At 39.0% G+C, this 27643-nt stretch overlaps 3 protein-coding genes across 3 annotated transcripts in view; 1 reads left to right on the top strand and 2 right to left on the bottom strand.

Annotated features, from left to right (window-relative positions):
- Window positions 1-974: 974 nt before the first annotated feature.
- LOC139633527 (four and a half LIM domains protein 3-like) lies at window positions 975-20485 on the bottom strand. Its single transcript, XM_071499232.1, has 6 exons — window positions 20308-20485; window positions 7837-8016; window positions 4975-5149; window positions 3868-4037; window positions 3082-3268; window positions 975-1664 (listed from the first exon to the last, which is right to left on the bottom strand). The coding sequence occupies exons 2-6, from the start codon at window positions 7990-7992 to the stop codon at window positions 1513-1515; spliced, it is 840 nt and encodes a 279-aa protein (XP_071355333.1). The 5' UTR covers window positions 7993-8016; window positions 20308-20485; the 3' UTR covers window positions 975-1512.
- The window catches only part of ppt1 (palmitoyl-protein thioesterase 1 (ceroid-lipofuscinosis, neuronal 1, infantile)), a 27664-nt gene continuing 7430 nt past the window's right edge, over window positions 7410-27643 (top strand). The window contains exon 1 of the mRNA XM_071499231.1: window positions 7410-7414. The gene's annotated coding sequence lies outside the window, so the exon portion shown is untranslated. The remainder of the gene's footprint in view (window positions 7415-27643) is intronic.
- Window positions 22460-27271, bottom strand: rragcb (Ras-related GTP binding Cb). The gene is made up of 7 exons (XM_071499228.1): window positions 26732-27271; window positions 26164-26367; window positions 25851-26050; window positions 24913-25027; window positions 24676-24818; window positions 24443-24591; window positions 22460-23420 (listed from the first exon to the last, which is right to left on the bottom strand). Exons 1-7 carry the CDS (start codon window positions 26909-26911, stop codon window positions 23263-23265), a joined length of 1149 nt encoding a protein of 382 aa, XP_071355329.1. The 5' UTR covers window positions 26912-27271; the 3' UTR covers window positions 22460-23262.

Here is a 27643-nt window from a genome sequence, read left to right as displayed (position 1 = left end):
TTGTGGTTTTACAAGCTGTTATTGCCCCTGGCCATCACATAACTCCTGTAAAACCACAAGCTATGCTGAGCTAAGGTAAACAGCTGTTGACTGTAGCTTTTTATCAAGTCCTCCAACCTCAAACCTAGCGCCCCAAGGTGGAAGGAGTACCGCACCTTGGTTGTCATGGTTACAATAATAAACAATAGATTGTACCAAGAGTGGGGTACCTACCTTTGTCACCATGGTTACAATAATAAACATCACTGCTAGGTTAGATTCAGGAAAGGATGGTGATTTGGGTTAAAATAAGCACTTCCTCAACATTAGACGACCTTTGTTGTCATGGTTACAGTATAGCAACGTGGTTAACTTTGTCTAGTAATAGAAACAAGATAACATGGGCTTTACATTCTGTCTCCACACTTTTCTCTTTGCTCCAGTCATACTTTCTACAGCCTAGATGTACTAGATGTCGCCTGTAATAACCTGCTGCACATACGACCTATGGGCTCGTTTTTTTTATAGGGGGACAGCCTCACTCCTGCTTTAAGCTTTTGAAACAGACAGCATACTTTAACAAATCTTTAGCACAAATTTTTGCCTTTCCTGAATATGCCGCAAAGCAGTTATTTCCCAACCTTCTTGGCTTGTGACCCCCTCAGATGAAGCAGTATCCACTTCTGATTCCTCCTCACTGTTTGCATATGTTGTTACCACTATAACTACAACTTTCTCAATTTTTTTAATTTTATTATTATTTTGAGAGGCCTAAAATTAGTATTTATATGCACAAATTATGCATAAATATGTTGTTTTAAATTTCCTCTTGCGACCTCCAGGTGTGTAACTACTGCTATATGATAATTTGCTTCTGCAAACAATCTTTAAGGTCAGTGGACTTACCGACACCTGCTGTACATTATGAGATGTATGATGCATGTTCAGTTCATATAGACAAATACACCATTCATTAATTCATTCACACACAACTCTTTGTTTTATGACAGTTTTTATTGCATGTACACCAGTGACACTTGATTTCAGCTCAAAAGTTTGTTTTTGACAAATAAGTTTACATACAAGTAGCAAGTAGCAGGAGGAGAAGAAAAGCAGTTTTATAAAATATGGAGTATTTCTTTTACAAAAGTACAATTACGTTTCAAATGTTGGTGTTATATAAGGGTGGGTTATCACCTTTATGAATAAACAAACAGCTTAATTTAAAGGTATATATTTTGAATATTTTATTAATTCTTTGATGTGCAAACCATATAAAATAAAGAAGAAGACATACACAGATATCACAGGACATTTCTGCAGAATTTATACAAACATTTCAACGTGCTAAAGGCTGATAGGAGTTTTGATTTGTAAATACTGAGCTTGGTATCAGCTGTACACTGTGAGTGAATTAGTGATACTGAAGTGTTCATGTGCAAAGCTGAGGTTTGGAAGTTTGTCTGCTGGTGTCAGCAGTGTTTGACATTTTGCTGTTTCAGGTGCAGATGTTGCCGGTGTAGTCAGTGGGGGTCAATCGTCGCTGTTGCAGTCTGTACACAGAATCTGGCCGCGGTCGGGGAAGAAGCCGGAGCCCACCAGCGACACAGAGCATCGTGAGCACTTGAAGCACGGCTGGTGCCACTGCCGGTCCTCAAAAGAAACATACTTTCCATCTCCAAACCCTGCAAGAGGAACATACAACATATGAGTAACTAATGAAGGAATGTTTTACTGGGGGGAGGGAAATACAGTTTAATAACAGCCTAGCAACATTCAGGAAATACCATAAATGAATTCCAGATAACATCAGCATTTGGCAGTAACAATAAGAAAACACTGCCAGCCCTGTGTACCTGCTGGTATTCTAGTTCAGAGCTGTGGTCAAAAGCATTTCATTCAACTCAAGTTTCTTTGTTAATGCTATAAAGTTGATCATAGACTTTGTCTCGTCTTCATTTCCTTTGTTCTTCTTCTGTGCTCGCTTGAAGCCGCCTTGTACAGAGTTTCTTATGTTCTTACAGCATCTTTCAAATTAGTCTGAAGGTGTACGTTCTTGTCAGTATTAATAGTGCTCATTTTTGTGTTTGGCGCCATCTACACACAGTGCATATGATCAAGTGGTTATAATCAATATTTTTATAATTTCATCATATACATGAGAGTGTAATGATGGACCTACAAAGAATTATTACTTTGGCTTTATGGAGCTTTACAGCGACTTTCATCCAATTGTTTAGCAGTTTAATTCACTCTCACAGCTCAGATGGTGATATTTAGCGCTACAGCAGCCACCTGTTTTGAGCTTAAAATCTTTAAAAACCCATTGTTCGCTACCTGCTCAGCACCAAACAACAGACAATTAAAGACTAGCTGGTGAACATAGTGGAGGATTAAGCTGCTAAAGAGCGAGATATTGGAGTGGGTGGAGACCAAAAACAGAGCAAAAAGAGAGTGAATACTGGACTTACATTCATTAGATGCTAAGAAACACAAGTCCAAATGAAAGCTAATGTTGCTCTGCAAGTTCACCATATCAACTTAAAGGTGATGATATGTCAATGTTGTGGTCTTGACTTATTTACTAATGGCCAAAAAAATCAGTTGTTGCAGGTAAACAGGAAACACCATGGCATGTAAATTCAGCGTTGCTGTTTGTAATTTTCTCTCACTGATATCAGCCTCACTCTTTGACTCTCCTGACTATATCAAGGCTGATTATTTTCTACAGCTGATGCTCCACATTAGAGTGTATAACTGAAGCACTGCTTTTATTGTGAAGTCCTTTCTTTGGACGATAGGAAAATGCACAATACAAAGAGAGGACATATGGAAACATGCAACTCACAGAAAGGATCAGAGCCACAATTTAAAACCTGAGTCACCTGACTGCCTAAACCTGTTTGTTACAGATAACTGCTTTGGCATTTTAACCTTTACTGATACTGATAGATAATCAAGGCAAACAGGATTCATAGGGAGAACTGCCCAGTCTAAGATCAACCAGGAATATCGCATTTACAACCACTAGGTTGGCAGGACACCACACCCTGTTGTGTTAACTCTGGGAATTTACCAGGTGGTCCAGCATATTTTACTGACCTGTGATGGCTGTGTTGCAGCCGGCACACTTTTTGGCATAGAGGCTGCTGAAACACTTGACGCAGTATGGACTTTCTCCCTGCGAGGTGAAGGGTTGACCAGCCAGCGGAGCTTTGCAGCCACTGCAGAAAAAACACTCTTTGTGCCACACCTTGTCCTTGTAGGTCACCCCTCCTTTAGTGAGCGCCTGCAGGACACAAACACAGACTGTTAATGTAAAATGTCCCAAGTTAAGATCCTGCTTTGGTTATTCAGTTAAACATCACATTCAGGATGAACTGTATAGGATAGTTGACCTCATGTTTTATTTTTAACTTGTCACATTTTTGGATTTTCTTTTATATATTTATTTTTACTGTTCTAATGATGTCTGCAGATGCACAAATAAAATAAATAAAGACAGATAAAAATAACATGGTTAATCATCTTTAAATACTTCACATGTTGATTAATCAATTAGTCAATCAACAGAAAATGAATTGCCAGTCATTTTGAGTAGTCATTTATCCTGAAAAAAACATCACCATCTCTAAATTTCTATTTCTAAAGGTGAAGACTTGAAGCTTTTCTCTGTCAAACATCAATGTAAATTGAAAATCTTCAGTTTTGGACAAAACAAGACATTTGAATCTGTCGCCTTGGCCTCTGACAACTTGAGACAGAAATTTAATTAACTAAAGAATGAATAGAATATAATAAAAAGTTAATAATAATGAATAATAGTGATAAAAAGGTGCTGTGTACAAGATTTATGGTCAACATCGGCCACATTGAGGCCTGGTTCACCTTTTTGCAGTGGCTGCACTGAGGAGCAAACCTGCCCTCGTAGCACGGCACACAGTAGTAGTTGTTTTTGTCTGGGATGAAAGCCTCGGCACCGATCGGCTTCTCGCAGCCTTGACAAACAAAACAGTCCTCGTGCCACGTGGAGCCGCCGTACTCCAACATCTTTGATCCTGTCAGAGAAAAAGAGAGGAAGTGAGGGAACAGATGGAGGTGGAAACTGAGACGTTTCTGATTGTTTGTTGATATATTTCCTGACATTTTGAAACTTCGCTGTCACTTTAGGCGTTCCTTTGATCCCTGCCCTGCTGTAGCTATAAGAATCTGATAGCTTTCACACGAACACTGAGGAGGCCCAAAGTGATAATTCAGTGTGACGGCTAAACCTGTTCTTACAGAGGCCTCCTGCACCATACAATCACTTCAGCTTATCTTCCATCAACCCAATCTGACAAGCTGTAACAAAGCAATGCTCCAGCTGGCATACATTGCTGCACAGCATCCGAACACCTTTTAACTATTTCATAAGTGGCTGTTAGTCCTCTCCCATATAAGTATGAGAAACACACGTCTCACTGGAGAGGTTTATAGAAGTTAGGAGCCAGTCATGGTTATGAAACTGGATGTCACATCCTTTAATCACTGGCCTTGTTTTACAACTTTCGGGACCTCAAATGAAGACCAAAGGCATGACGGTGTTTTGAACTTGAACTTGGCTGCACTTTTACAAAAAAGGGGGAGAGAGGGCAGCAGCTTTTTAAAGCATTCCAGGCTGAACAGAAACTGAAGAAAATAACCGCTCAGTTCAGAAAAGAACTGGTGAGTTATAATAATCCCACAGTACCCACAGGCCCGGGTAATTTTCAGTCATCCGACACCACTGCTGCACTCGTGTCGTCACAGCGGCCAGAGCTGAAAACTCTGCAGGAAGAAATTTTCACCAGAGCAAGGAAACAATCACTCTGTCACATCTAAGCTGTCACACCCCGGTTAACAAAAACCCATTGGCCTCTTTACCCCTGCAAAGACAGGGTGTGAACCTCCTGACTGTTGGCGTGATTACTGAAGGCTCTGTCTGGAAGGCGGTGTTTCAGTCTTTCTCGTCCCTACCTGGCATGACTGTCTTGTCGCAGGCCACACACTTGGAGGAGAACTCATTGCAGAAGCAGTCACTGCACACGAGTGCGTCTTCCTGGCTGGTGAAGGGCTCATCTGCCAGAGAGCGGTCGCAGCGGAAGCAGCGGAAGCAGTGCTCGTGGTAGTGTCTGTTCTCATAGATGAGCTCCTGGAGGAAGAGGAAAGGGAGGGTCAGGCTGAGAGAATAGAGATTGTAAAACCTGTCAGGGTTTAAGTGCATCCACACTAGATACCCATCAAACATATCTAATAATTATTATTTTCACAGGGAGGCTGAGACTCCATGGGTCACTACCTTGCTTCCTAAATGAAGACATCAGGGTAAGTGGATATGTGAGAGGAAGGAAGCCAAGGAGGATTATACAAAGTCCTCCCCAATGTGAAAACAAAATCTCAAATTAAATCAAATGTAATCATGCACATCTGGAAGACCAGATGAAACAAAGAGGAAAAAGAAGAGCAGGTAAAAGAAACAGACAAAAAACATACAATCAAAGACAAATTATGAGTAAAAAGAAATAGAAGGTTTAAAAAAAAAAAAAAAGGATCTTGAAACCTGTAATAAAGATGGTGGCTTTTTCATTTAAAGCACAGCGTGGGAGAAGAAATAAAACAATTTCAACTTCCAAAATAAAAAGTTGGATTCATAAGTAGTAGTTTATGGTAGTTAATGTCAGCAAATGTTTGCAAAATCAAGCTAGATTTTCCTTGAAAGCTGTCATTACTGAACCGACCAACAACTCTTCTTCTTGTGCTACTGTTTCACTACAATCTATTACTTACCCAGTTTACTTTCCCATCACTGTAAGTTGTGGCCACAGATGTCATTGTTAAGTAAATGTTATATAGCCTCACATAATGAGCAGTGTGGCAATAAGATAAATGAAAGTCCTTTGAAGACTTAGGAGAATATGAATAATAGTAAATTTGATTTAAAACTTTTTGAAAACATAGGGAAGATGGCAGATACATTTAACTCAAAACTAAACGTGGCTTGTTTGGCCGCACAAAAAGTGATAAGAATCTTTAAAAAACTAATAAAAACAAAAACTCACACTACTACTACCATACTGTTACAGTTTCAGTAGTTGGTTTTTACAGTGTTTTTGGGTAAACTGTCCTGAGGATTTTACACAATCTTAATTTTCATTCAATACATTTTTTTGTGATTATTACCATTATTACCATTATTGTTGTTCAAAAACTAAAAAAAAAACATCAGTAAGCCACAAAATTGTACTGAAATGTTCAATGTGCACTGCCCCATATACACTTCCCAGCTGTTGTAAATACACATCAAATGCATGTTAATTCACACCTAAAAATAGTCCCTCAAATATGCACGATTTCCATGTTTTTGAATGACGGAGCCTTTTTAGAAAATAAAACAAAATATTTATGAGTGTTTTTCTACAGAAGTGTATCTTCAAAAGGAACCAATTGACTTAGAGCTGAGTGCAACAGACAGGGTAGGAAATGTGGAACGTAAGACAACTAAGATATGGTTTTATTATCATTATTATTATTATTGTTGTTGTTGTTGTTGTTGTTGTTTATGGTTGGTTTTGGCCCTTTCAGAAGATTTAATGACAACAGGAAACTCATAGAAAACGCTGCTTCAGGGTTTTATTCAAGAGCAGAACACTGTGCCCTAAACTGAAAGTTAATAAAAACACTCGATATGTTATTGTTCCTCACAGGAAGACTCTATTTGCTGCCCCCCATCTGCTTGGAGGTCAGAGGTCACGGCCAGCCACAGGATTCAGTTTCCCACACAAGGACACTTCAGTGCTTTGGATGTTTGCTGACATGGGAGCCTAAACTGAAAGTTTCCTTTTCCCTACGATACCCTGCTGCCATCCAAACATTAAAGAGGTAACATGGGAGATAAACATGAGAAAAATCAATTTTTTTCTTCACTATTTCCTTAAAAATTAGAATAATGCACTTTGTGAGTTTTCTTTTTAACAGCTGCTTGTGTTCCAGTTCATCTGCAGTTCAAGCAAACTCCATGATAAATGGTCCCATTGAATGGTGCGTGAAAAACTTATTTTTGAGGAATTAGGCTTTCACAGTAAAAGAAACAACTGACGGAGCAGGGTGAGGATGGATGAAGGATGAATGTTGCTACGTCTTGGGCGGAGGAGGGACGGCCAAAGCAAGCAGTAGCATAATTCACTGCCAGTCCCTCACAGGGAGTCCATAATTCACAGGACAGAGTGGGTGTTTCCTTTAGGACAGTGTTTTTCATTTTGACTAACTGAGGCTTTCTGGAAAGCTAAAGGGGATTACAGACAATTTGATGTTCTGTAAGAAGAGTTATGTTTTCCAGGAACACCAGCTCATCTGCAGCACTTAGAGCAAGAGTGGAAGAAGTACTCAGATCCTTCTCTTAAGCAAAATAATAGTAACTGTTATAATGCAAATGTACTTAAAAGTATCAAAAATAAAAGTACTGATTGTGGAGGCAGATTGGCCCCTTGTAAAATCATATCTTTATACATTATTTGATTATTATTAGTGACACAATAACATATAAGCAGCACTTTAATGTTCTGGCTGGTTGAGGTTCATTTTTAACAATTTTATATAAAACTTTGACATGTATTGTATTTGTGGTAGAGCTGACACAAACATTAAGAAAATGTTTGTCAGATTAATCAACAAGGAAAAACTTGTTAGTTGCAGCCCAAATTTATAAAAGCTTCTCAAATTTTGCATAATGGTGGAGAAGCATAAAGTAGCATGAAATGAAAATGCTCAACTAAAGTACAAATACTTCAAAGTCAGTAAATGCATTCAGTTATTTTGCACCACTGTACAATTTGATCTCACCTTGGCATTGTGACTGATGATTTCTTTACATTCCTGGCAGGTGTTGGCGTGCAGGCGGTCGTAGCAGGGGATGCAGTGAGGGTTGTCCTCCACCTGGATGTATTTGCGTCCGTACAGGGACTCGTTGCAGTTTTTGCAGTCGAAGCGGTCGCTCATGATGTCTTTTCTCAGGCTGACCACCTGCAAAACAGAGAAGTCGCAGGCGCAGTTCAGCATTCGGTATCAGCAAGAAGACAGAACAGGAAGAGGGAGGAGGAGGAGTGAGATTAGCAGGACAGAGAGAGAAAGCAGGAAGAAGGGAGGCAGAGAGTTTTTGGATATAGAGCTGGGACATAGCTATTTTATTTGTAGAGCCCTACACAAAGACATTTTACACAGCAGGTAAAAAGAATCGTAGATGACTCAAAAACACAAAACACACTGAACTTGTGTCATTTTTATGTTGATGTTCATTCGCTTTGGAATATCTGTGGTCCAAATCCTATCCCTGTACATGAATTATGAAATACCACAAAACTCTATTTATTTATTACGTACTAATACACATGAAAAGTGGAATTCCTGTGATAAAATATATTTCATTATATCTGTGCCTAAACCTAAACAAACTTTAAACTTTACTATAGCATTGTCACATCACAAAAGGGCTGGTGGCTTTTTTTTAAAAACCAGAAACATGTGTCGGAAACGATCGAACCAAAGGACTTTTTGAGAAAAGAGCAGAAATGTGCAGAGGCGAGTTCATCTTTTGTCGTGGGAAATTAATTTTTTTAGTAATGAGATTTGCATGGCGTTCAAAAAAGAGGCCGAAGTTTGCATTTTGTGAAGGATTTGTGACCGAAGCTGATCATATTGGATTCAGTTCAGTTTGAGTAAATTGGTGGGGTGGAGCGCGCTGCACAGACGATGGATTTAGTGGAGATGTAGAGCTGGATCTCATTGACGTAACAGTGGACATGATGAGCATGAAGACAGATGATGTTACCAAAGGGGGAACATGTAGAGAATGAACAGGAGACGCCCAAGCACTGAACCCTGGGGGACACCTTGGAAAGAGGAGCAGCGGAGGAGGTGCAGTCATTAATGGTGATGAACTGTGGTCTGTCTTTGAGACGTTAAGAGAGAGACATGGGAGGATTTATGAGGGGACAGAGCACTGTTGAGGTTAATAATGTCAAGAGAAGCAGTGAGGTTGAGGAGGAGTCTGAACAGAGGAGGCAACTTTGGAAAAAAAAGTGCCTGACAGAATCAAATAGAATCCTGGAAGAAATAATATAATTAAATATTGTTCCATCAAATGTTCCAGATCCAGAAAACCTTTTCCTACAACTGCAGAAAGTGCTGCCTGAACACTTTAACTCAAAGAGTTATGGCTGATTCATTGAAAAAAAAGAGCAGTGTAATGATATAGCTGCTTCTCCCATTTCATCATTACTCAGTAACAAGTGAAAGCCCATGATGTCAGTCTCTCCCTCCCTCTCATTCTTGTACTGAAACCCCCTGTGGCAGTTTGACATTGAGAATGAAAAACTAAACAATATTAATTGTTGGGAGCTGAACTGAAACAGTGTTCTCGATTTCAAAGGCTCTCTCTCGAGAGCTTTTTCATCTGTGTTTGGCTTGTGTTTAAAGGGCAATATCACTCGTTCAGCTTGTTTACTTCTTTTGTCCACAACTTTCTCATGAATGCATGACTTTCTTTTGCTGTTCAAAACAAGATAACAACGACCTCACCGTGTAATGCCATCAAGATGTGTTGTGTTTGCTGCAACTTCAACTTATTTTACCCCAAAGAAATGACTGTGATCTTATCAAGTAACTGTTTTCTATAAAAAAACTTCATCAGCCGTGAACATGTTTCCGAGAACAAGGTAGGTCTTTACAAAAACTGATTCTCTAGTGCAAACAATACAAAATATCTCCCAGGACACTTCACAGTTTCAGCAGCATTGCCTCCAAAAGCCCAACTTTGTCCTTTTTTAACTGGCCCACATTTTCTCATAAGAGTCTTTTAATGGGAGCAATTGTGCCCCAAATCTCAGCTGCCTCATTATGAAGCTTTTTATGTCTTGCCTGCCTGTGTGCTTGATACAAAACACATACAGTCCCACTGGGGGAAATGGGGTTGATCTCCAAACATAAACTTCAAACTTGTCTTTCTCATTATATTGACCTTGAAGCTGCTGTGTAAATATATTTTTCTGCTCATCAAAGACCCATCAAGACCTCAGTGAGAGGATTAGGAGGAAAGTAGCATCTAAAGTCTATGAGAAGAGCGTGACTTAATATAATCAAATAAACTTTTCTTTTTTTTATTTAGAGACGTACTTTGGTACAGATGTAGGATAAATAACGACTTAAGGAGATGTTTTTGATTGTTTTTGTGGAAGATTTTTTGGCCTGACACAACTGTAATTGAAAACCACACGCCAGCAATTGAGATATAAAAAGCACATCTAACACAACTAATGACATTTTGATTGAAATTGATTGTTATGATTGAAAACAACAGAGTCACAAGGTCTGGGGTAAAATGACAACACCCAGTAAGCATGGTTTCATCATAATTGATAGGTCAAAAGATGCTGATGTGTCCAGTTTAAAACTGGGCTAAATTTGTAAAGTTTGTTTATATAACTTGTTTCAACAGGATTTCAGTGACTGCAGTTCAATGTCAGGCCCTGCTTCACGCTGAGAAACAGCCACTGAAATGCAGCTGAGAGAAAACATTTATGCGACAATGATGTCAAATAAAGGTTTTTAACTCAATTCATCCCAGATTTTACTTGGATGGATGACAATTTTAATAGATAGGTGGTTGGCTTGTTAGTATTGGGGGTAAGGGGTACAGGCCCATTGGCCCCAGACCAAAGCCTTTGTACATAATGTCTGTTACAATTTATTTTTTATTTTTGGAAAGTCAATCAAATGACTATAAAGAGACGTATAAGCACCACAAAGAGAGACAAAGAAAACCGGACCACAATACAATCTGCGGCTTGTGGAGCAGAGGAAGGACAGGTGGAAATTAGACTGGGCCCATAGACAATAACATCATCTCACCATTATTAACTGAAGACAGTGAGGCATTAACGGAGTATGTGACCCTATGTTCTGCAGCAGCAAAGGGAAATGAGCGAGGAAATGATGTGTGGGAGGTTAAAATACCCTCCTGTGGAACAGTTAAGACCTGGCAGGGCTAAGCAAGACACATGCAGTGTGGGTATATGGTCACGATCAGGACGGCAGTGTCTGGAACATTGCATTTACAAAGGCAGACACTTTAAATATTTCACTTTGGACCCTCCGCGCCCCCCAACCTTATTTTAAGCTAAGAGTTGCTTTGACATGTTTCTATAATGTCAGAATGTCAGAAGAGAGGAGGTCAGTTCAACGAAGAGCAGCTGAGAAACCGTGTGGCTTTGAAATCTCCCTGAGGGATCAAGGAATGAGCCGAGACCCTACCCCACCCCCACCACCACCCCCCAGCAGTGGAAGACGTCATCAGACTGGGTTGAAATGACGAGAGCTCGGTGCAAACTAATGAAAGCCACTTGTTTTCACAGAAAAACACCATTTGTGGTCTGTAACGATGCTGGTAAGAATTAAAACGCCGATCATGATGAAGTTTCCCGCTCCACAAAGTTTTTACAGGTACCGCGCTTCACGCTCTATAACCTCCAAGTATTTGCATCTGGTCTGTTAAGGAGTCATCTTGAAAGTCGGTTTACATTCCTCATGTCTGACTGCTATCAAACATTTTGTTTCTAATAACCAATGATGCAGTAATTTCAGATAAACATAACAAAGATAAACACAGTCTGCTCTCAGTCATGTCCTCAAGCCGATGCCAGAAGCACAAACTCCCTCTCCTCCAGGACTCGGCAGACTTCTTCTTCCAATGCCATGTTAGCACAAAACCGAGGACATCCCTCATACATCCCTCCCTGCAGATAACAGCACTACTTCCTCCTACAGGGAATCAACAAAACATGTAGGAAAACCAAGCTGAGACAAAACATCACATCCCATGTCTGTTTTCTGTCAGATTGCTGTCTGGATGGGGAAATCAGCCCAACTTCCCTCCTAAAATTTCTTATGAGGTTCGGTTTCTATTCTCGTCCGTCCATGTCCACGATGAATGCAGTGATAGAACAATGGTTTTCCTTCCGGACATAGTCTTCTTGCATTTGTGCATTATGTTTCTCTTCCTGAGCCACAACATCTGCGAACACATTCTGTGGTCTCCAGCTGTTCTCTTTCATCCAGTTGTCCTTCAGGCGTCTAATACAGAATTTCTGTCGGACTGGTGCCATAAAATAACAGCATCTAATTAAACTCCAATATTTTGCGGTTCCTGTAGGAGAGTCCATTATAACTTCACAGTCAGCTACACAGTAGGTAATTATGGTTAAGACTCAGAAACAGTGGAATAAAAACTGTGTCAAGTCCAGATCTGGAGTCAGGAGGCTAATTAGCTTAGCTTAGCATAAAGACCAAAAGCAAGTCCAAGCCTAAAGCTAACTTATTAACACACTATATTCCCTAACTTCAATCCATACACAAACCAATAAGTGGATTTTTGAATTGTGGAGACTTCCGGGCTATATGTTCTCCCCTTTTTCCAGTCTTTATGCTAAGCTAAGCTAATTGCTTCTTGGCTCCAACTCACTACCTGACACACAGAAGAGTGATAACTATCTCGTTTAATTTGTATCTAATTCAAAGTGGAAAAAATGTCACTAAAGTAAGAATACTGGGGTCAAAATGCAAACTTTGCCCTGGCCTTCAATTCCACATATGATTCTTAAAAACTAGTAGAGAAATCTATTGAAAACGTTGGTGTTTGTCAGTTTTTTAGGTTATTTTGTGAGCAACATTATAAACAAACTCATTGGAAGTCCATTATTTTCCCAAATATCAGAGGCACCAGCAAAATTATGTTGTTCAATTATTATATGTTCAATTATTATACTAATTATTAATTATTATATTATATTAAAATTATTATATTAAAATATTACTGAGCCACTTTGCTAACTATGACTTTTTTTCCATTTCTGATACTGTTAGCATTTATCTTTATCCCATAATATTGATTTGTGGCCACACTAGCCGCTGTTCAGTAAAAGTTACCTGTTACTTTAAGGTTACAACTTGCTTACGACTTGCTCACAGTGCAAATAAACATCTGGTATGAATTTGTTCATCTTCACACATTGTCTGACATTAATATCAACTGTCCAAAACACTGACTCACATCGCAGTCAGCGGCTGGTTTAGGAGGCGTTCACCGTACAGGTGTCATCTTGGACCGCACCCAGGAATACTTGTCGCCCCTGTTCTCCTCCTCGCCACAAGACATTAAACCAAACACTCATCCATCCTGTCTAAGTACTCTCTCTCTCTCTCGTAGCACGGCGGCTGAAACTATTTAAACCCACAATTCACCTTGATGAGTGGACATGTCGAATTCCTCACTGATACACTGTCTGTCCCGGTGAGAGATTTACCACAGTCACTTGGCTGTGAGAGCTTTGTAGAGGCAGCCAAATGGCAACTGTCCCCCAGGAATCAGCCACCGGGCCTCCTGTCTCATGTCCCTTCATGGCTCGCTGCTGCTGTTGTTGTTCTCCTCAACAACCTGACAGTTTCTTACGACCGGAGCCAGGAACTCTGCGAGCCATCAGAGCTCTGCAGGGCGTTAGAGTTTATTTTCCCCGTGGAGGAATTTAGACTTGTGTGTGAGGTTTACAACCCAGATTATTCCATGATGAAAACCGCTGTCACACGTAATAAAATGCAGTGGGACAAATATGAAGGTAAATGTTAAATCTGTCAGAGCCACAAAATGTTCATTCATTCCTCAGTTCCTTTTTTGGGGTGATGTAATTGCATTCACGCTCTGAAAGAGGCACTTCAATCTGAGATACACAAACACCAAATCTGTTTTAAGAACGACTTTTTTGTTTTTACTGTTTTACTGTTGTTTTTACAGTCTGTCTAATGCTTAAACTCAAAATCATTGCTTTCTCCTATAACACCCACTAAGGAACTGAGACTGTTTGAGCTGTTAAAACAGGAAAGTGAGCAACAAAGTCAGCTTTTAGTAACACTAGTGGTCTTGACTGGTCCAACACCTTGGTCCAAACAAAAATATTTTAACAACTATTTATTGGAAATCTTGTACAAACATTCATCCACCCCAGAGGACATATCACAATGACTTTTATGAGCCTCTATGGCACCATAAGGTTGACATTTGTGGTTATAAGTGAAATATTTCAACAACCACTGGATGGATTGTCATTAAATTTAGTACAAATGTTCATGCTCCCCAGTGGATGAATCCTACCAACATTGATGATCTGATGATTTTTCATCTAGCGACACCACACGGTCAAAGATTTCACTTAGATGTCTGAACGTCTACACAAAGTTTTGTAGAGCATTCATGGTTCCTTGAGAAACTGCACTACAAAGAAAAACATCAGTCATTTAAGCAAGTGTCCAAAAACAATATGTGCTTACGTTGAAGTGACAAATCTCTGTGGAGGCGGTAATAATCATGATTTGTGTCTGTTCGGAGCAAAAGGAGTAAATTGTTTGACGTTATCGTAGAGCCAGTAAGTCTGCAGAGGGAGGAGGTCATGGTGAATGATGGGTCAACAAAACATCGAACACAAGAGCGCTGTTTGTTTCTTTGATTTGTGACTCAGGCAGTGATTTGAATGAAGGATTTTTTCTCTAAACCGAACCAAGTTGTTTTGGTTTTATTTTTCCGACAGTGATTCGAAATGGATTTGGAAGGAGCAGAGAAATCATGTTGTCCTGTTGATAGTGGTGTAAAATCAGATCAACGCTTCTACATATGGAGTTTAGAAGATGTATTTCTTCATTGGCTAATTAGCAAAACGAGCATGCTAAACATAGATGGTGAACATAGTAAACATTATACCTGCTTAACATTAGCGTGTTAGCATTGCCAACAGGAGCATGCTGGTGTGCAGTCTCACAGAGCTGACTCTGGCTATGAAATCATGCCCTCGTTAAGGACACTTATCAATTATGACTTTGCATCATCACTATTGAATGTGACAAAACATATTGTAAGATCATTAGCAGTAAGTAACGTACATGCCAGGGACATTTTGAGTTTATATATTGACTATATAGCATAAATTTCACACTCAGAATATCATAGGAAACACAGCCTTTTGCCTTGTTTTTGTAATGCTTATAAGAACTGCTTTCTTCTGTAGAGTAACAGCCACAGACCATGAGTGTAGTGTTCAATTAAAACAGGAAAGTGTGGAACAAAGTTGTTTTTTAATTACCACCCTGCTTTACTGTTTATTCCCCTTGAAATGAGTTAAGCTGCTTTAATGGCCTCTCCAGCTCAGAACAGCCCTCATATTGTGCGACTCCTGAGTTACACAACCTGGATTTTGGGAGGTGAACGAGAATATTGACAGTAGCACAATAGTCTGTAGAAAGTGCTATCAAGAGAGGAGCCCTGCAGCACTGGAGGAAAGTGACACCCTCTTGGTCGCAGCTATAAACTGTTACAGAAAAAAAGAAAGAAAAACAAGGCTGGTCTCTTATGGCCGTCAGATGACCGGCTCCCTTTCATCCCCCGTACAAAGACGCTCAATGTGGTGTGGTTTCCTGCAGATCACAAGGCGAATTTCAGCTGCACGCACAACAAATCAAAATGTACACACAATGTACGTTTTGTTGTCTCTGATTAAAGATCTCATCAGGATAAATTAGTCCTTACTGAATTAAACAATGATATTCTGAGATACTGAGCTGGCAGAACTGTAACATCAGTTTTAGTCAGATCAGTCTCATGGCTCAGTTTTTTTGCTCTGAATTCAACTGAAACAGTATGACGATCACTATCATTGGATATTAATGAGACATAACCTGTCATATTAAACTGATAACATTAGGAGTAAAGTGCTTTTAAAGATGCAGTGGATGTCTGGCTTTGTTTAATAAAACTTCCTGCAACTTACAAAGGTCTATTTAAGCTGCAGACACAAATTAAAATGAACACAATGTGCATTTTGTTGTCTGTGTTTACAGATCTCATCATTTTTTTTGGTTGGTTTTTGTATGGTTGGTTAAGAGTCAGCTTCATTTAATTTAACTTAACGGAGTCTTTTTGAGAGAAATCAATTCTTTAATGCTAAATTCCACTAAAACAATAGCATGTTCAGTATCATTGGATATTAATGACACATAACCCATTACACTAAGCTCATAACATTAGGGAATAAAGTACTTTGAGAGAGAGACTATGCGTCTGGCTTTGTTTTATGAGTCTCCAGCTGGCTGTTTGTTTACTCTGTGAAACAATGTGGTCTCCAGCTGCAGCTTCACCTCTGCTGCTGTTGACTGAACTGACAAACAGCTTTCAGTCAGACAACAAGTAAAAAAAGTCACCACCATCATCACCACGCCACGACTTAAACCCCCTGGGACTTGAAGCATGGTTCCCAGTCATAAGGTCAGGATTCAGGTACTCAGATGAACCTTTCCAAAACTCTTAAACTGCCCCTTCCTGTGATTCCTGAGATTTTTTTTTGTAATTTTCTGTTGATTTTTTTCTGTTAATTTTCTGTCTGTAATTTCCTAATAATTTCCTATAATAATAGTTAATAGTTAATAATAGTTTCTTGGAAAGAACAGTGTAATTTGAGTATATATCACAGGGAAAACATGAATTTCCTTTAAAGAAAAACTCATTGTAAACTTGTAAATATTCACTAAGCACTCATTTAACACTGGAAACTTTACTATTCATTTGATAAAAACAAATCTTTACTCAAACTCTACTACAGTTAACTACAGTTTTCATCCTTGGCAAATGAGTTTGCTAAGTTGCCATAGATACGGTCCTGTTGTCATCACATGAGCTATATGAAACTTTAGTCACGTAAAAACAGCAAACAGCATCTGCTGAAGGAGAGTGAGACGCTGCTGAAAGCTCCAGTTTGGAGTAAGTGAACCTTTAGGTTAAGAAAATGTTTCCACAGTCAAGAAGGAACGTTCATGTTCAATCTTTGCCTGTAGTCAAAATTTGCAGGTTTAGCTGATCTGCTGTGCAATTAATTGTAATTAATTAATTGGAAATGTACCAACTGAGTGTTTTCCACTATGATTATTACCAATCACATTATAATGATGATGCTAACATACAATGATAATGCTAACATGCAGCTTTTTAATGTTTACCATCTGAGTTTGTCATGTTAGCGTGCTAACATTTGCTAACTAACACTAAAAACAAAGTACAGCTAACTGGACAAATAAGAATTGTGACCAGATGATGGTGCTTGTGCTAAAGTCTGGGATCATTTGGATTTATCCTCTGGGGACCATGAATGTCAGCGTGAAATTTCATGTCAATGCATCAGTCTGGACCAAAGTGGCGGACTGACCACCAGGCTGACATTGCCACCCAGAGCTTAGCTACTAGCATTGCTAAAAAAATATTAGAAATGTCTAAATATTTTTGCAAAGGGTGGAGAAAACAAGAAAAGTGGGAAGATTAAAAAGTTTATAATCAAGTGTATTTATGGAGTCTCTGAAAATAAAGTATCTTCAGTGAAGTTACTTTTGGCAACTAAGTTATTGCACTTGGATTGTACTTAAAGGCAAACACTGACCGATGCAAATAAACAGTCGGCCTGATCTTAAACACTGACAACTACTATCCAGAACAAATACGCAAGTAAACATATTGCCAGCTGGCAGCTGTCCAGTTCAAGTCCTGGTGTTAATGGTAACAAATGTTTATTTTCTGAGAAAGTGCTGGGCCTGTTGTCTCTGTTTTATGTTTGCTGCTGCATTTATTTGTCTTTGATTCAGCGCTTCATCTTTGTGTTGGAGGGAATCAGAAAGGCTGAGGGCTGGTATCACTCAACTGAGCAGTCATGGGAATCAGATTGAAACTAAGAAAAGGCTAAAAGTACTGGTCAGTATTGTTCTTTCACACCTTTATGTAGAAATGATGATTGATTGTGATGTTTTGAGCAACTGGAGATGTGGATGTAAAGACATGCAGACTTTTAAAGATTTAGTTCAAACTGGAGTGGATAGTGTAATACAGACAAATGTGAGATCTTTCAAAAAATAGTTATATATAATGGAAATTATTTACTTTGTTGTGAGAGTTAGATGTGAACATTAATACCTCTCTCAAGTCTGTACAATAGATATGAAGCCACATCCATCAGCTGGTTAGCATAGCTTAGCATAAAGACTGGAAACAGGGGGAAACAGCTAGCCATGCTCTGTCTAAAGATAACGAAATATGCCTACTAGCACCTCTGAAGCTCACTGATTACATTTCTTTGTTTAATCTGTAGGTGGTGGAGACCAAACACAGAGCTAAAAGATACTGAATATTTCACATACATGCAACAGGTGGACAGAAACATGACTTTAACTGAATGACAATATTGCTCATTAGTTAGTAAATAAATAACTGTTTGTTAACAACTTCACCATATATGTTAGAGTGATGATGTCAATGTTGTGAACTTATTTCTGCTGCCCCCAAGTGGCCAAAAATTACTTATTGTGGCTTTAAATTAAAAAAAAAAAACAAGATTTAAGATGTTAATTAAGCTTCAGTCAGGTTTTGTTATGTTCAGCTAGAGCCGAGCTACAGCTTCATTTGTTGTAACAACAGCAACCATCTTCTCATTTCCCAAAATGTCAAACTATTCCTTTAACTCTTCTCAGGCTGTGCAACAGGAATAGGAAATGGAAAAGACAGCGATGTGAGTGAGACTGACTCATGAGACTCACGTCCCTGACATTCTGGTTTTATGACTGTCAGTCATTTGGCGATCCAAAATCATCACCCTGTAGCTGTTTTATGTGTCTGGCTCGTCTCCAGTGATTGTACACAGGCCCAACCTTCGCCCAACGCAAGAATTTCAGAGGAATGTGACTGTGGTCAAAACGTGGCAAAACCGTACGGTTTCAACACAAGAAGAAGAAGAAGAAAAGATTTTTCTTCCACCCTCTGTTTTCTAAAAAAAGACAAAAGTCAGGAATTCCTTTCTGTGTGAAACAAAAAATAATGCACGCACACACACATTCACATTTGTCCTGGGGGAGAAAGCAACCAGAGCTGAATTGTTTCAATGAATGTATTGATTTCACCCAAATGGATCGGAACATTGTGGTAGTACGGGGATGGTGTGTGGTGATGGAAACTATGAGCGGTGCTGGGGAGGCGGGGGGTGGGGGGTTGGGGGTTTGCTGAGTCTCCGGAACAAAATTTGTAATCTCTAGACATGACATCACTTTTACTCAATGAGACTGAATGGCTTCTTAACATAAAATAAGGACTTGTGTGTGTTTGTGTGAAACATGGCTGTATGAGCTTTCATTGTCAACATATTAAACTTTATTGGGTGTGTCACCCCCGTGCCATCATGTCTCCTGCATCTGAGCCAATTCAAGACATGGGGGATTGTTTCCTCAAAGGTCTCCTTGTTCTTCTTCTCATAAATCCGGCTTCAAAAATGGGGCTGCCGTAGTTATCCACAGTATCAGTTACTCACTTTGGACCCTGTTCAGGCCCCCAGCCCCCAATAACCTCCACTATTTCCTCACCCTAAAGAAAGAACATCCTTTCTGGTGCATCCTGGATGTGGGGGGTCAAATATTTAGCTTAGAAATATGCACTTCTTGCATAATTGAACTGATTACACTTTTACTAAAGATATGTCATTTGGTGCCACTTTCTAATGTGGCATTCTTTCTATAAAGGACTAATAATGTATTATTGTTGATAAATATTTTTTATAGATTCATATAAGTCATTATTAGAACAAATTCTGGGTTGCCAGGTTGCAAAACAGCCTTTGGCAGGTGTTTATCTGTTCTACTTGGTAATAATGTTAAATAATGTTTAAGCTACAAATGTTAATAAATTCTCAGATTTCTCCGTTTCCAATAAATAATCAGATCTGTAATTAACAGAGTTTAGTCTTGATTCTCTGGAGCACGTTTTTAGAGGTAAGTGGTCAAATGGTGTGAGCGGTCAGAGGGCGTTTTCACAACCTGGCAACCCAATAGTAGTTCTCATGAATGTCTTAACTCAATCAATAAGGTTTATGTAAATTATTTATTAATCCTTAATAAGCCACTATAGACCCTTAATTAAGTGCGCCCCATTAGACAGTTATACCGTTTATTCAAAATCCTCCCTGTAGCAGGAAAAAAAAATCCAAAATGTGTTTGATGTTTTCATAATGCGCCGTTTTGCGCCAGGTGAAGGTTCAGGTGAGGATCTGAGCAAAGCTCCGTAGATTACACCAATGCAAACTCATAGTATCACACTTTAAATGCGCTTTGTCATCCACGTTTCCACATTACATCGCTCTAATTAGTACCTGCCCTTTATTCTCCGTGATATAAAGCCGTAAGTAAATGTAAACGTACCGCTCTTTGCGCATCAGCCTCTGGGCACGGTCGCAGGAGACTCCGTCTCTGCAGGATGGGAGCAGTCTGTTCGCCTCTGCCGCCCTGGTGTATAAAATGACAGATAATTAAATCCTCCGTGGACTCCTGCGAGCTGGGGACTGACGGATTTCCACTGACTGAGGCGTCTGTGTCTGGTGCGTAAAACCAAACCGCTCTTCCAAACACCGCCCCTTTCCTCCTCCGCCTTTCCACTCCCTCTCTCTTTCTTTCTTTCACCTTGTGAGGAGTTCAAGCCTGAAGAAGGTAAGACTCTGGGTGTTTTTTGGATGTAACTGAATATTTTAAACACATGGTAGACTGCAGAGGATCCACCGGCTTCCAGCTGCTGATGTAAACCACTTTATTATCTCTCTAAATGGAAAATCACTATAATAAGCTCATAACAGGAGCTGCGGTAGCATAATATCACAATAAAAATCACTTCGGGGGAACATTTTAGTTTAACTATCCTATTTAGCATTTATAGGGAGTATTAACACATAATAAATATTTTGCAGCGCACTATAATGTAAGTGTAAGCAGATAAAAGCTCATTTGGTGATTAATGTAATTGTCAACAAACAGGCCTTCAGCCTATTTGTGTATAAACAGTTAAACAATGATTGATAACGCAGCATAACAGCTGTTTACACAGATGTTCAAATCTTAGTGTGTTATAAACACTTATCAGCTGTTTACACGTTATAAACTTATTTTTTTTATTCTGTACCGTAACTTACTATTTGCTACAAAGCATTTATTCACGCTTATTTTTATTATAAAACATTTATTGATGCGTTGCATGCGATGCATTCTTGACTTTAAGACTAGAAGTTAGACAGAAGAAGTCTCACCTCAAGGTCTTGTGGCCTTCATCAGAGCTGAAGTAGGCTGTGTTGTAATGCAAGAGAGCATTTATAAGTGAATTAATACTTCATTTATGTGATCATTTTTAATATGATATAAAAATATATATTATAAATAGCCTATTTGCACAAAAACTTAACATGACATATTTATAAAAATGCCTTATATCTGCTTACAACCTCATTTTGGTGTGTTACTGTGGTTTATTGGTTATATGGGCTACTAAATGGTTAAAATAAATTTTTACCACATGGCATGTCTCAGCACAGTTATATCCATCATCCATGGATAAAGATGCTGACCAACAGCTTTAAACCCCACACAATCTTCATATTGTCTTTCACTCTAAAATCTTGCGTTTCATCTGCGGTTTCTCTGCTGTATGAATTTTTCTGTGGTTAGAAGCAAACTGCAAGGTCCTGAAAAAAAAAAAAAAAATCCCAGAGAGCAAGATATCATTTTCCCGCTTGTTGACCTCCATTTTCCACAGTGGTGAGCAGGAGATCTGGGGACGATTAGAGGCTTCAGCTGCGGCTCCATCCTGCCACCACCCATTAAGTGATGATGTACAGTCCCAGAGTATGAAGTGATGAAGGCTTTCACTTCATGTGTGTGGCATTTTTAAGCATATTTACAAGATCTTTTGATGGACAGTCGAGTCTTCCTGGAGTATCTCATGAAAAAATAAACTTTGACTCCTAATCTGAATTATTGCACAGGCATGAGTGCATCCTGTAATATCAAATATTTACATGTATATATGCTGCCATCTGCTGTTCAGGCCCATTATGTACATTGGTTCAGTTGTGGGAGGATGCATATGTATAAATTAGACTCAAAAGAAATCAAACTAAAAGGTTCATGACAATGATGCACCATCTACGAATACTATGGAAATTTAATTTACTCAATTAAATTAATTGAGTTAAATTTTTTATTTTTTAAAATTTACTCAAAGAATTGAGACAATAAAGTTATTAAATAAAATAAATAAAATTGAGTTAAATCACCTAAATTTACTTAATCAGACCATTTATTAAATAAAATATTGGGTTAAATATCTTGGTATCTCATTATTATCAAAATGTTAAAACTTAAAATTATGAGATACTAAGTTATATAAGCATTTTTCATAATTATTAGATAATATGTCTAATCACAAGGGAAAAATATTTTATAATGAAACGTGTTGGGTGGTGGATTTTTTTCCTTAACTGGCAGAAATTGGCTTCCATATAAAATTTAAATTTAAGCTCAAGTCAACTAAATATGGAACATATTTTATTAAAGAATTATGTACAGTAATAAAAATAAATCTTTAAGGTCCCACTTAGTGCTCACTCCAAAAAAAGCCAAACAACTACTACAAACAGAAAGTGTGTAAATTTGGCCAATATGTTCATCAAGCTACAAAAAGTAGGCTGCCAGCAGGTTTGGCAGGTTGTTGGAGTGAAAAGCATCATCAGTTATTTCCAGACTCCATTAAGACCATCGTGTTGTCGCCCCCTCTGTTAATCAGCTGAGGCCCTAATGGTGTAACTGGCACAGTTCTGGTCGGAGGAGATCCTGAGCAGAGCACCGGCCGCTGGTCGCATGAATCATTATCAACAGTCTCAGAAACAAACACTGGCCTCCACAGGATTTGTTTTTCATACAGGGGATTAAAGCCACTTAAAGAATGCAATAATTCAAGATAAAACGAGCTGGAACATGAAAGAAGCTTGTGCTGTTTTAGAACGTGAAGTGTAGTTCGTGGAGCTACAGTTTGCCAGGTCTCTGGTCAAGTCAATGGAGCAAGCACTTGAACTGTACCAGGAGTACCTTCACAAGTAGAGTTCACAGGATTAACTGGCCAAGATGGTAAACATAACAGACGTTCATCATCATCCTCAGTTCATGAGCTGCTCCTCTAATGGATTCACATTGAGTTGCACACACAGTAAGGCAACGTGCAGCACAAGAGGCATGTATGTGTGCTTTCATATTATTTCTCAATGATGTGCGGCCTCACTGCACTTCAGGTAAACTAAAGAACTACACTTGTCACCTGGCTCCTCTTTTCACCTTTTAAACAGCATTTCCATTCAGTGCAGCGTATTTCAATCCACTCAGGCTGGAGCTGGACGAGCTCGCTGGTGTCCACACAGCACCCTGCGCTGAGGTGCCAATCTCAAACACTTCGTGGATGGCATTTCGGAAACAATGAAAATTGTACTCTATCAAACCTGCGAAGAGATCACATAAGCCTTTTGAAGCATTTCATTTCAAACATGACTTTTGCAATGTAAAATACAGAGTTCAAACTGCAATGAATCTCTTACAGTACGCACAGTAAGATGATTAAATGTGGAAACTCTGTTAATGTGAGAAGAAGACACTGTTATCTCATCTCTGTCCACTCTAAAACAGCAAATAATAATAATAGGATAACAGTTAAATAGTTTGGAAATATGCTTTCACTATTTCTTATTCACTTTCTTGCAGACAGTTCTTGTTTGTCAGCACGTTGTAGTTGTGTGTGAAGTTATATCCTGGGCTCTTTCCTAACTTCCTGAGGTCTGTGCTGGTTGCAACTTCATGATAGCAACAATAACAACAAGTCAGGGAAGTTGTTTTTAAACTTTTTTCTACGGATGTTCACATCTGTCATTAAGTAAGCAAATAAGTACTTCCCAAAATGCTGAACTGTTTCTTTAAATCCTCTCTTTGTTGCAGTCCTTTAGTCACAAACAGCAAAATGCTGCATCACAGTCAAAATGTGATGAGGAGGCGGACAGTCTGATAGCTACTTCTGTTCAGCCCATATTTTTCTGTTTTTATTGTCAGACCAGAGAGGAAATATAAAATAGTATAAAATATTTCAATATAAAATCATTTGACTACACGTCACAAAGGCTACCTGCTGATCAAGGTAAACAGTAACTCCTGAGGTCAATGAAATCACTATTTTATAATCACAAAATAAACAGAAATACCGATTAAGAACACAGTTTTTGTGTGATCGGCTGCACTGTCATTTAAAATGAGTGCCCAGATGTTGGCTTTGTAACTTTAAAGCAAAAAACAAAGAGAAAACATGGACTGTTTTAGTGTGGACGTACTATAAAAAAAACTGTAGGATCAAACCTCATTTTGAACAGCTAGGACAGGTCTATGTAGCCAGTTTCAGATATTAAAGAAACATTTTGGACATCCTGTTGAATCAAACCAAAGACCTTAACTGTTTATAAAATGTTAATCTACCCACCTTTCCTCTCGAAGCTCTCCTCTCTGAGGATGCAGACGAGAGCGAGGAACTTTGTGACCTCTTTCAAATAAAGCACTGTAGTGTTGTTGAGCTTGATGATAGCCAAAGACTCCTTGTCATAAGCACAGCCACTGCCACCCTCCATTAATCTGCCAAGAGAAAGACGCAGTTTTAAACTCTGAATAAAAAGGATATGATCTTTGCCAACACTTGTACAGCGTAATACTCCTCACCCATAAATGCATGAGACGTCAATGACGACATCGATCATATCGCAGCAAAGTTCATAGGACTGCATGTCCACAGGAGAGCTGTCTGTGGCGATGTAGATCTTGCTAACAACATCGAACAGGAAGGCTTTCTCAATCCCAGAGTGCTGAAAAAGGATGTTAGGATTACAGAAGGTGCAAATACGACACACTTAAAAACTTTTTACTGTTTATAAAAATGACAAAAATCAAACAACATACAGATATAAAAATGTTCAAAAGGTTCTCCAAGGTTGGCAACTGAGGAATGAGCTTCTGGACGACTTTGCTGAAGGCCTCGAATATGGAGTGGTCGTAGATACTGGTCAAGTAGAAGCTGAGGAGGGGAAGTGGGAGAGGAGAGTTAAGACACAACAAAATTACAGTGGCAGCAAATAAGTTGGAGTTCCCAGGAGTTGAATCCCAGGAGATCAGTAGTTTCAGAAATACTATATATGATACAACAATCATACCACTATCAAGGTCAGTGAAATCACATTTTTCCCTCATTCTGATGTTGGATATGAACATTAGCTGAAGAGCCTGACCTGTATCTGCATGATTTGATGCATTGCACTGCTTCCACGTGATTGGCTAATGGGATACCTGCATTAATGACATTGCTACATTTATCTGTCGGTTGTTTGATGCTGGCTCCGTAGAGCAAAGAGAAACAGTGGAGTTGGGTGATAATTCTCTGTTGGTTTGTCACTGTGAGAGACACCACACAGTTACTTGATCCAGTGTTAAATTAAAAACAGTGATAAGTGCAGCTTTAAAGGTTCATTGGGTCATTTTATACACTAAATATGCCAAACAGAGACCAAACACAAACTGATAATAATGATGTCAACATTGATGAATAGACTCAACAAGCACGCTCATGTATACTGCATGCCTGTGATGCTTTTATACTGAAAGCAATGAAAGCGAAAGAAGAAGAAAAAGATGTAGAGATGGTGAATCCAGCTTTTTTTAAGCAGTGCTCAATTACTACTGTTTATATTTCACATGATTTGAAGTCACTGACAGTAAATACCAGAATTTAATCTGTTATAAAAAATTGACTTAGTTTCTAAGAGCGATCTGCAGCTAAATCCTGCTCTAAAAACCCTCGCTAACTTTAAGATCTAACCTGTGCAGACATGTCAGACACTCACCTGAGATGAACCTTCTCCAGGTTGGCATCTGCCAGATCATCGTTGGCCCTCTGATGAACGTCTCTTTGTGTTTCTATCTTGTGGTCGTCTGACAGACCGTCTACTTTATGGATGAACACCTCAAAGTTGATGTCAGGATTCACTTTGTAGGCTCTGGATACAGTGAGATGCAACCGCCCAAGAGCCTCCACATAGTCATCCTAATAACAGGAGAGACACATTCAGCACAGGAAAGAGGTGACATGTTAATTCATCTCACACAGGAAGCATTATTTAAAACCCAGACTGTTTCTGAAGCTTCACTTCATCCTACCTGAGCGTCAATGACAAAGATCAAAGCGCCGGTTCCCTTGAAGATCATCTCACTGTCAAACGTGGGGTCGAAAAAGTCCACCTGTCCAGGAAAGTCCCAGATCTGGAAGTTTACGAAGGAGCTGCTGGAGATGTCGTCCTTGTAGATTTTGTTGGTGCTCTCGAGGAACAAAGTCTCATTGGGTGACATTTTATGGAATACAACCTGGGAAAAGGTGCACAACACAATGGATGTTTGGATCAAATTTTACACAGAAAGTACCAATAACAATGTCCAGGGATGTATACATGGACATACAGCAAAAACAAGGACAACAAAGGTGGGAAATGATAAATAAACATAAACAAATGGCTGTTATATACAAACCAGTGTGTGAAAAAAATTTAAAGCACACACACACTACCTCAATAATTAACACATAATAATCACATATTGTTGAATCTGAGCTGTTGTAATACACAGCATTAGTATATGTGAGTATCGTTCAGTCTTATTTGATTTGTGTATTAGCTAAATGTTAAAAAAAAATGTCTGTATGTAATAATAATAATAAAAACATTAATAACACCTTCTGGATGGATGACTTCCCACTCCGCCTCAGCCCCATCAGCAGTATCCTCGGTTTATCAGCCGGTGTGGAGCTCTCCTCCATGTCTGCCTCCTCCACCCCATAACCAAAACTTTTAGGAAACGAGCCTACGACGCTGTAGCTCCCCGTCAACGCAGGCTCCTCACACGTAATAGACATCCTGTACTTTAATACCTCTATTTGTTGTGCCGTCCTTAAAACGGGCTACTGTTTTCAACTTTAAGTTAACCGGGTAAATAATAAATAATCCGATTCCGAGCAAGATTGTTGTTGTTATATGTTATGCTAGCAACGAGCTAGCATGGCAGGCTAATGAGCTAGCAGCTAAAGCGCGCTGTTTCTGCGTTAAAATACCGAGTCAAACCGTAACGTATCCATGTGGGGTTACAAATAAAAGTTACCAGGACCTTCAAATAACCAAAATATCAGCGTAGGTTGGATTAATCCAGACAAGAAAGGAGAAACGAACACTAAAAAGAACAGTTTCAAGTTAGACAGTTACGCCCACTTCTGTGTTGCCAGGTTTGATTGAAACAGGAGCCGAATTTTCAATTTTACTATATTTATCAATATGATGAATATGAGCTTAAATATTAATAAAAAGTAGGAGTTCTGGATAATGTTGCATTAAATGTTAAACGTCTTCACTAATGTCACTATATTAAGTATAATATTTGATCCGGTGAATTACGCTGTGGGCTACAACTTCAGCCCAGTTTTAGCCCATGTTTGTTTACATTAAAACATCTATTAACATCTATCTGAAGCCTTTTTTTCCCAGATAATTTCTGAGCGGGTGTGTTGACGTTTATTTGCAGCCAGACCTCCCTTACAGTTTGAAAGCCTCGACATTACGGCGGAGTTTTTCGGGCCCAACCTGCATAAATCACT

Source organism: Trachinotus anak, unplaced genomic scaffold, assembly GCF_046630095.1.
Source record: "Trachinotus anak isolate AG129_WGS33_773 ecotype Australia unplaced genomic scaffold, CSIRO_AGI_Tana_v1 ptg000016l, whole genome shotgun sequence".
Classification (NCBI taxonomy): domain Eukaryota; kingdom Metazoa; phylum Chordata; class Actinopteri; order Carangiformes; family Carangidae; genus Trachinotus; species Trachinotus anak.
The sequence above is the reverse complement of the archived record's forward strand: the minus strand, read 5'-3'. Positions and strand labels throughout refer to the sequence as shown.

Excerpts from the sequence above, each read along its gene's own strand:
- rragcb (XM_071499228.1), bottom strand. The coding sequence starts at position 26,911 with ATGTCTATTACGTGTGAGGAGCCTGCGTTGACGGGGAGCTACAGCGTC. Across the intron at positions 26,368-26,731 it reads GGAAGTCATCCATCCAGAAG|GTTGTATTCCATAAAATGTC; the intron begins GTGTTATTAATG and ends ACCTTTTCCCAG. Across the intron at positions 25,028-25,850 it reads CTGGAGAAGGTTCATCTCAG|CTTCTACTTGACCAGTATCT; the intron begins GTGAGTGTCTGA and ends TCCCCTCCTCAG.
- LOC139633527 (XM_071499232.1), bottom strand. The coding sequence starts at position 7,992 with ATGAGCGACCGCTTCGACTGCAAAAACTGCAACGAGTCCCTGTACGGA. Across the intron at positions 4,038-4,974 it reads CGACAAGACAGTCATGCCAG|GATCAAAGATGTTGGAGTAC; the intron begins GTAGGGACGAGA and ends TTTCTCTGACAG. Across the intron at positions 1,665-3,081 it reads CTGCAACACAGCCATCACAG|GGTTTGGAGATGGAAAGTAT; the intron begins GTCAGTAAAATA and ends TTCCTCTTGCAG.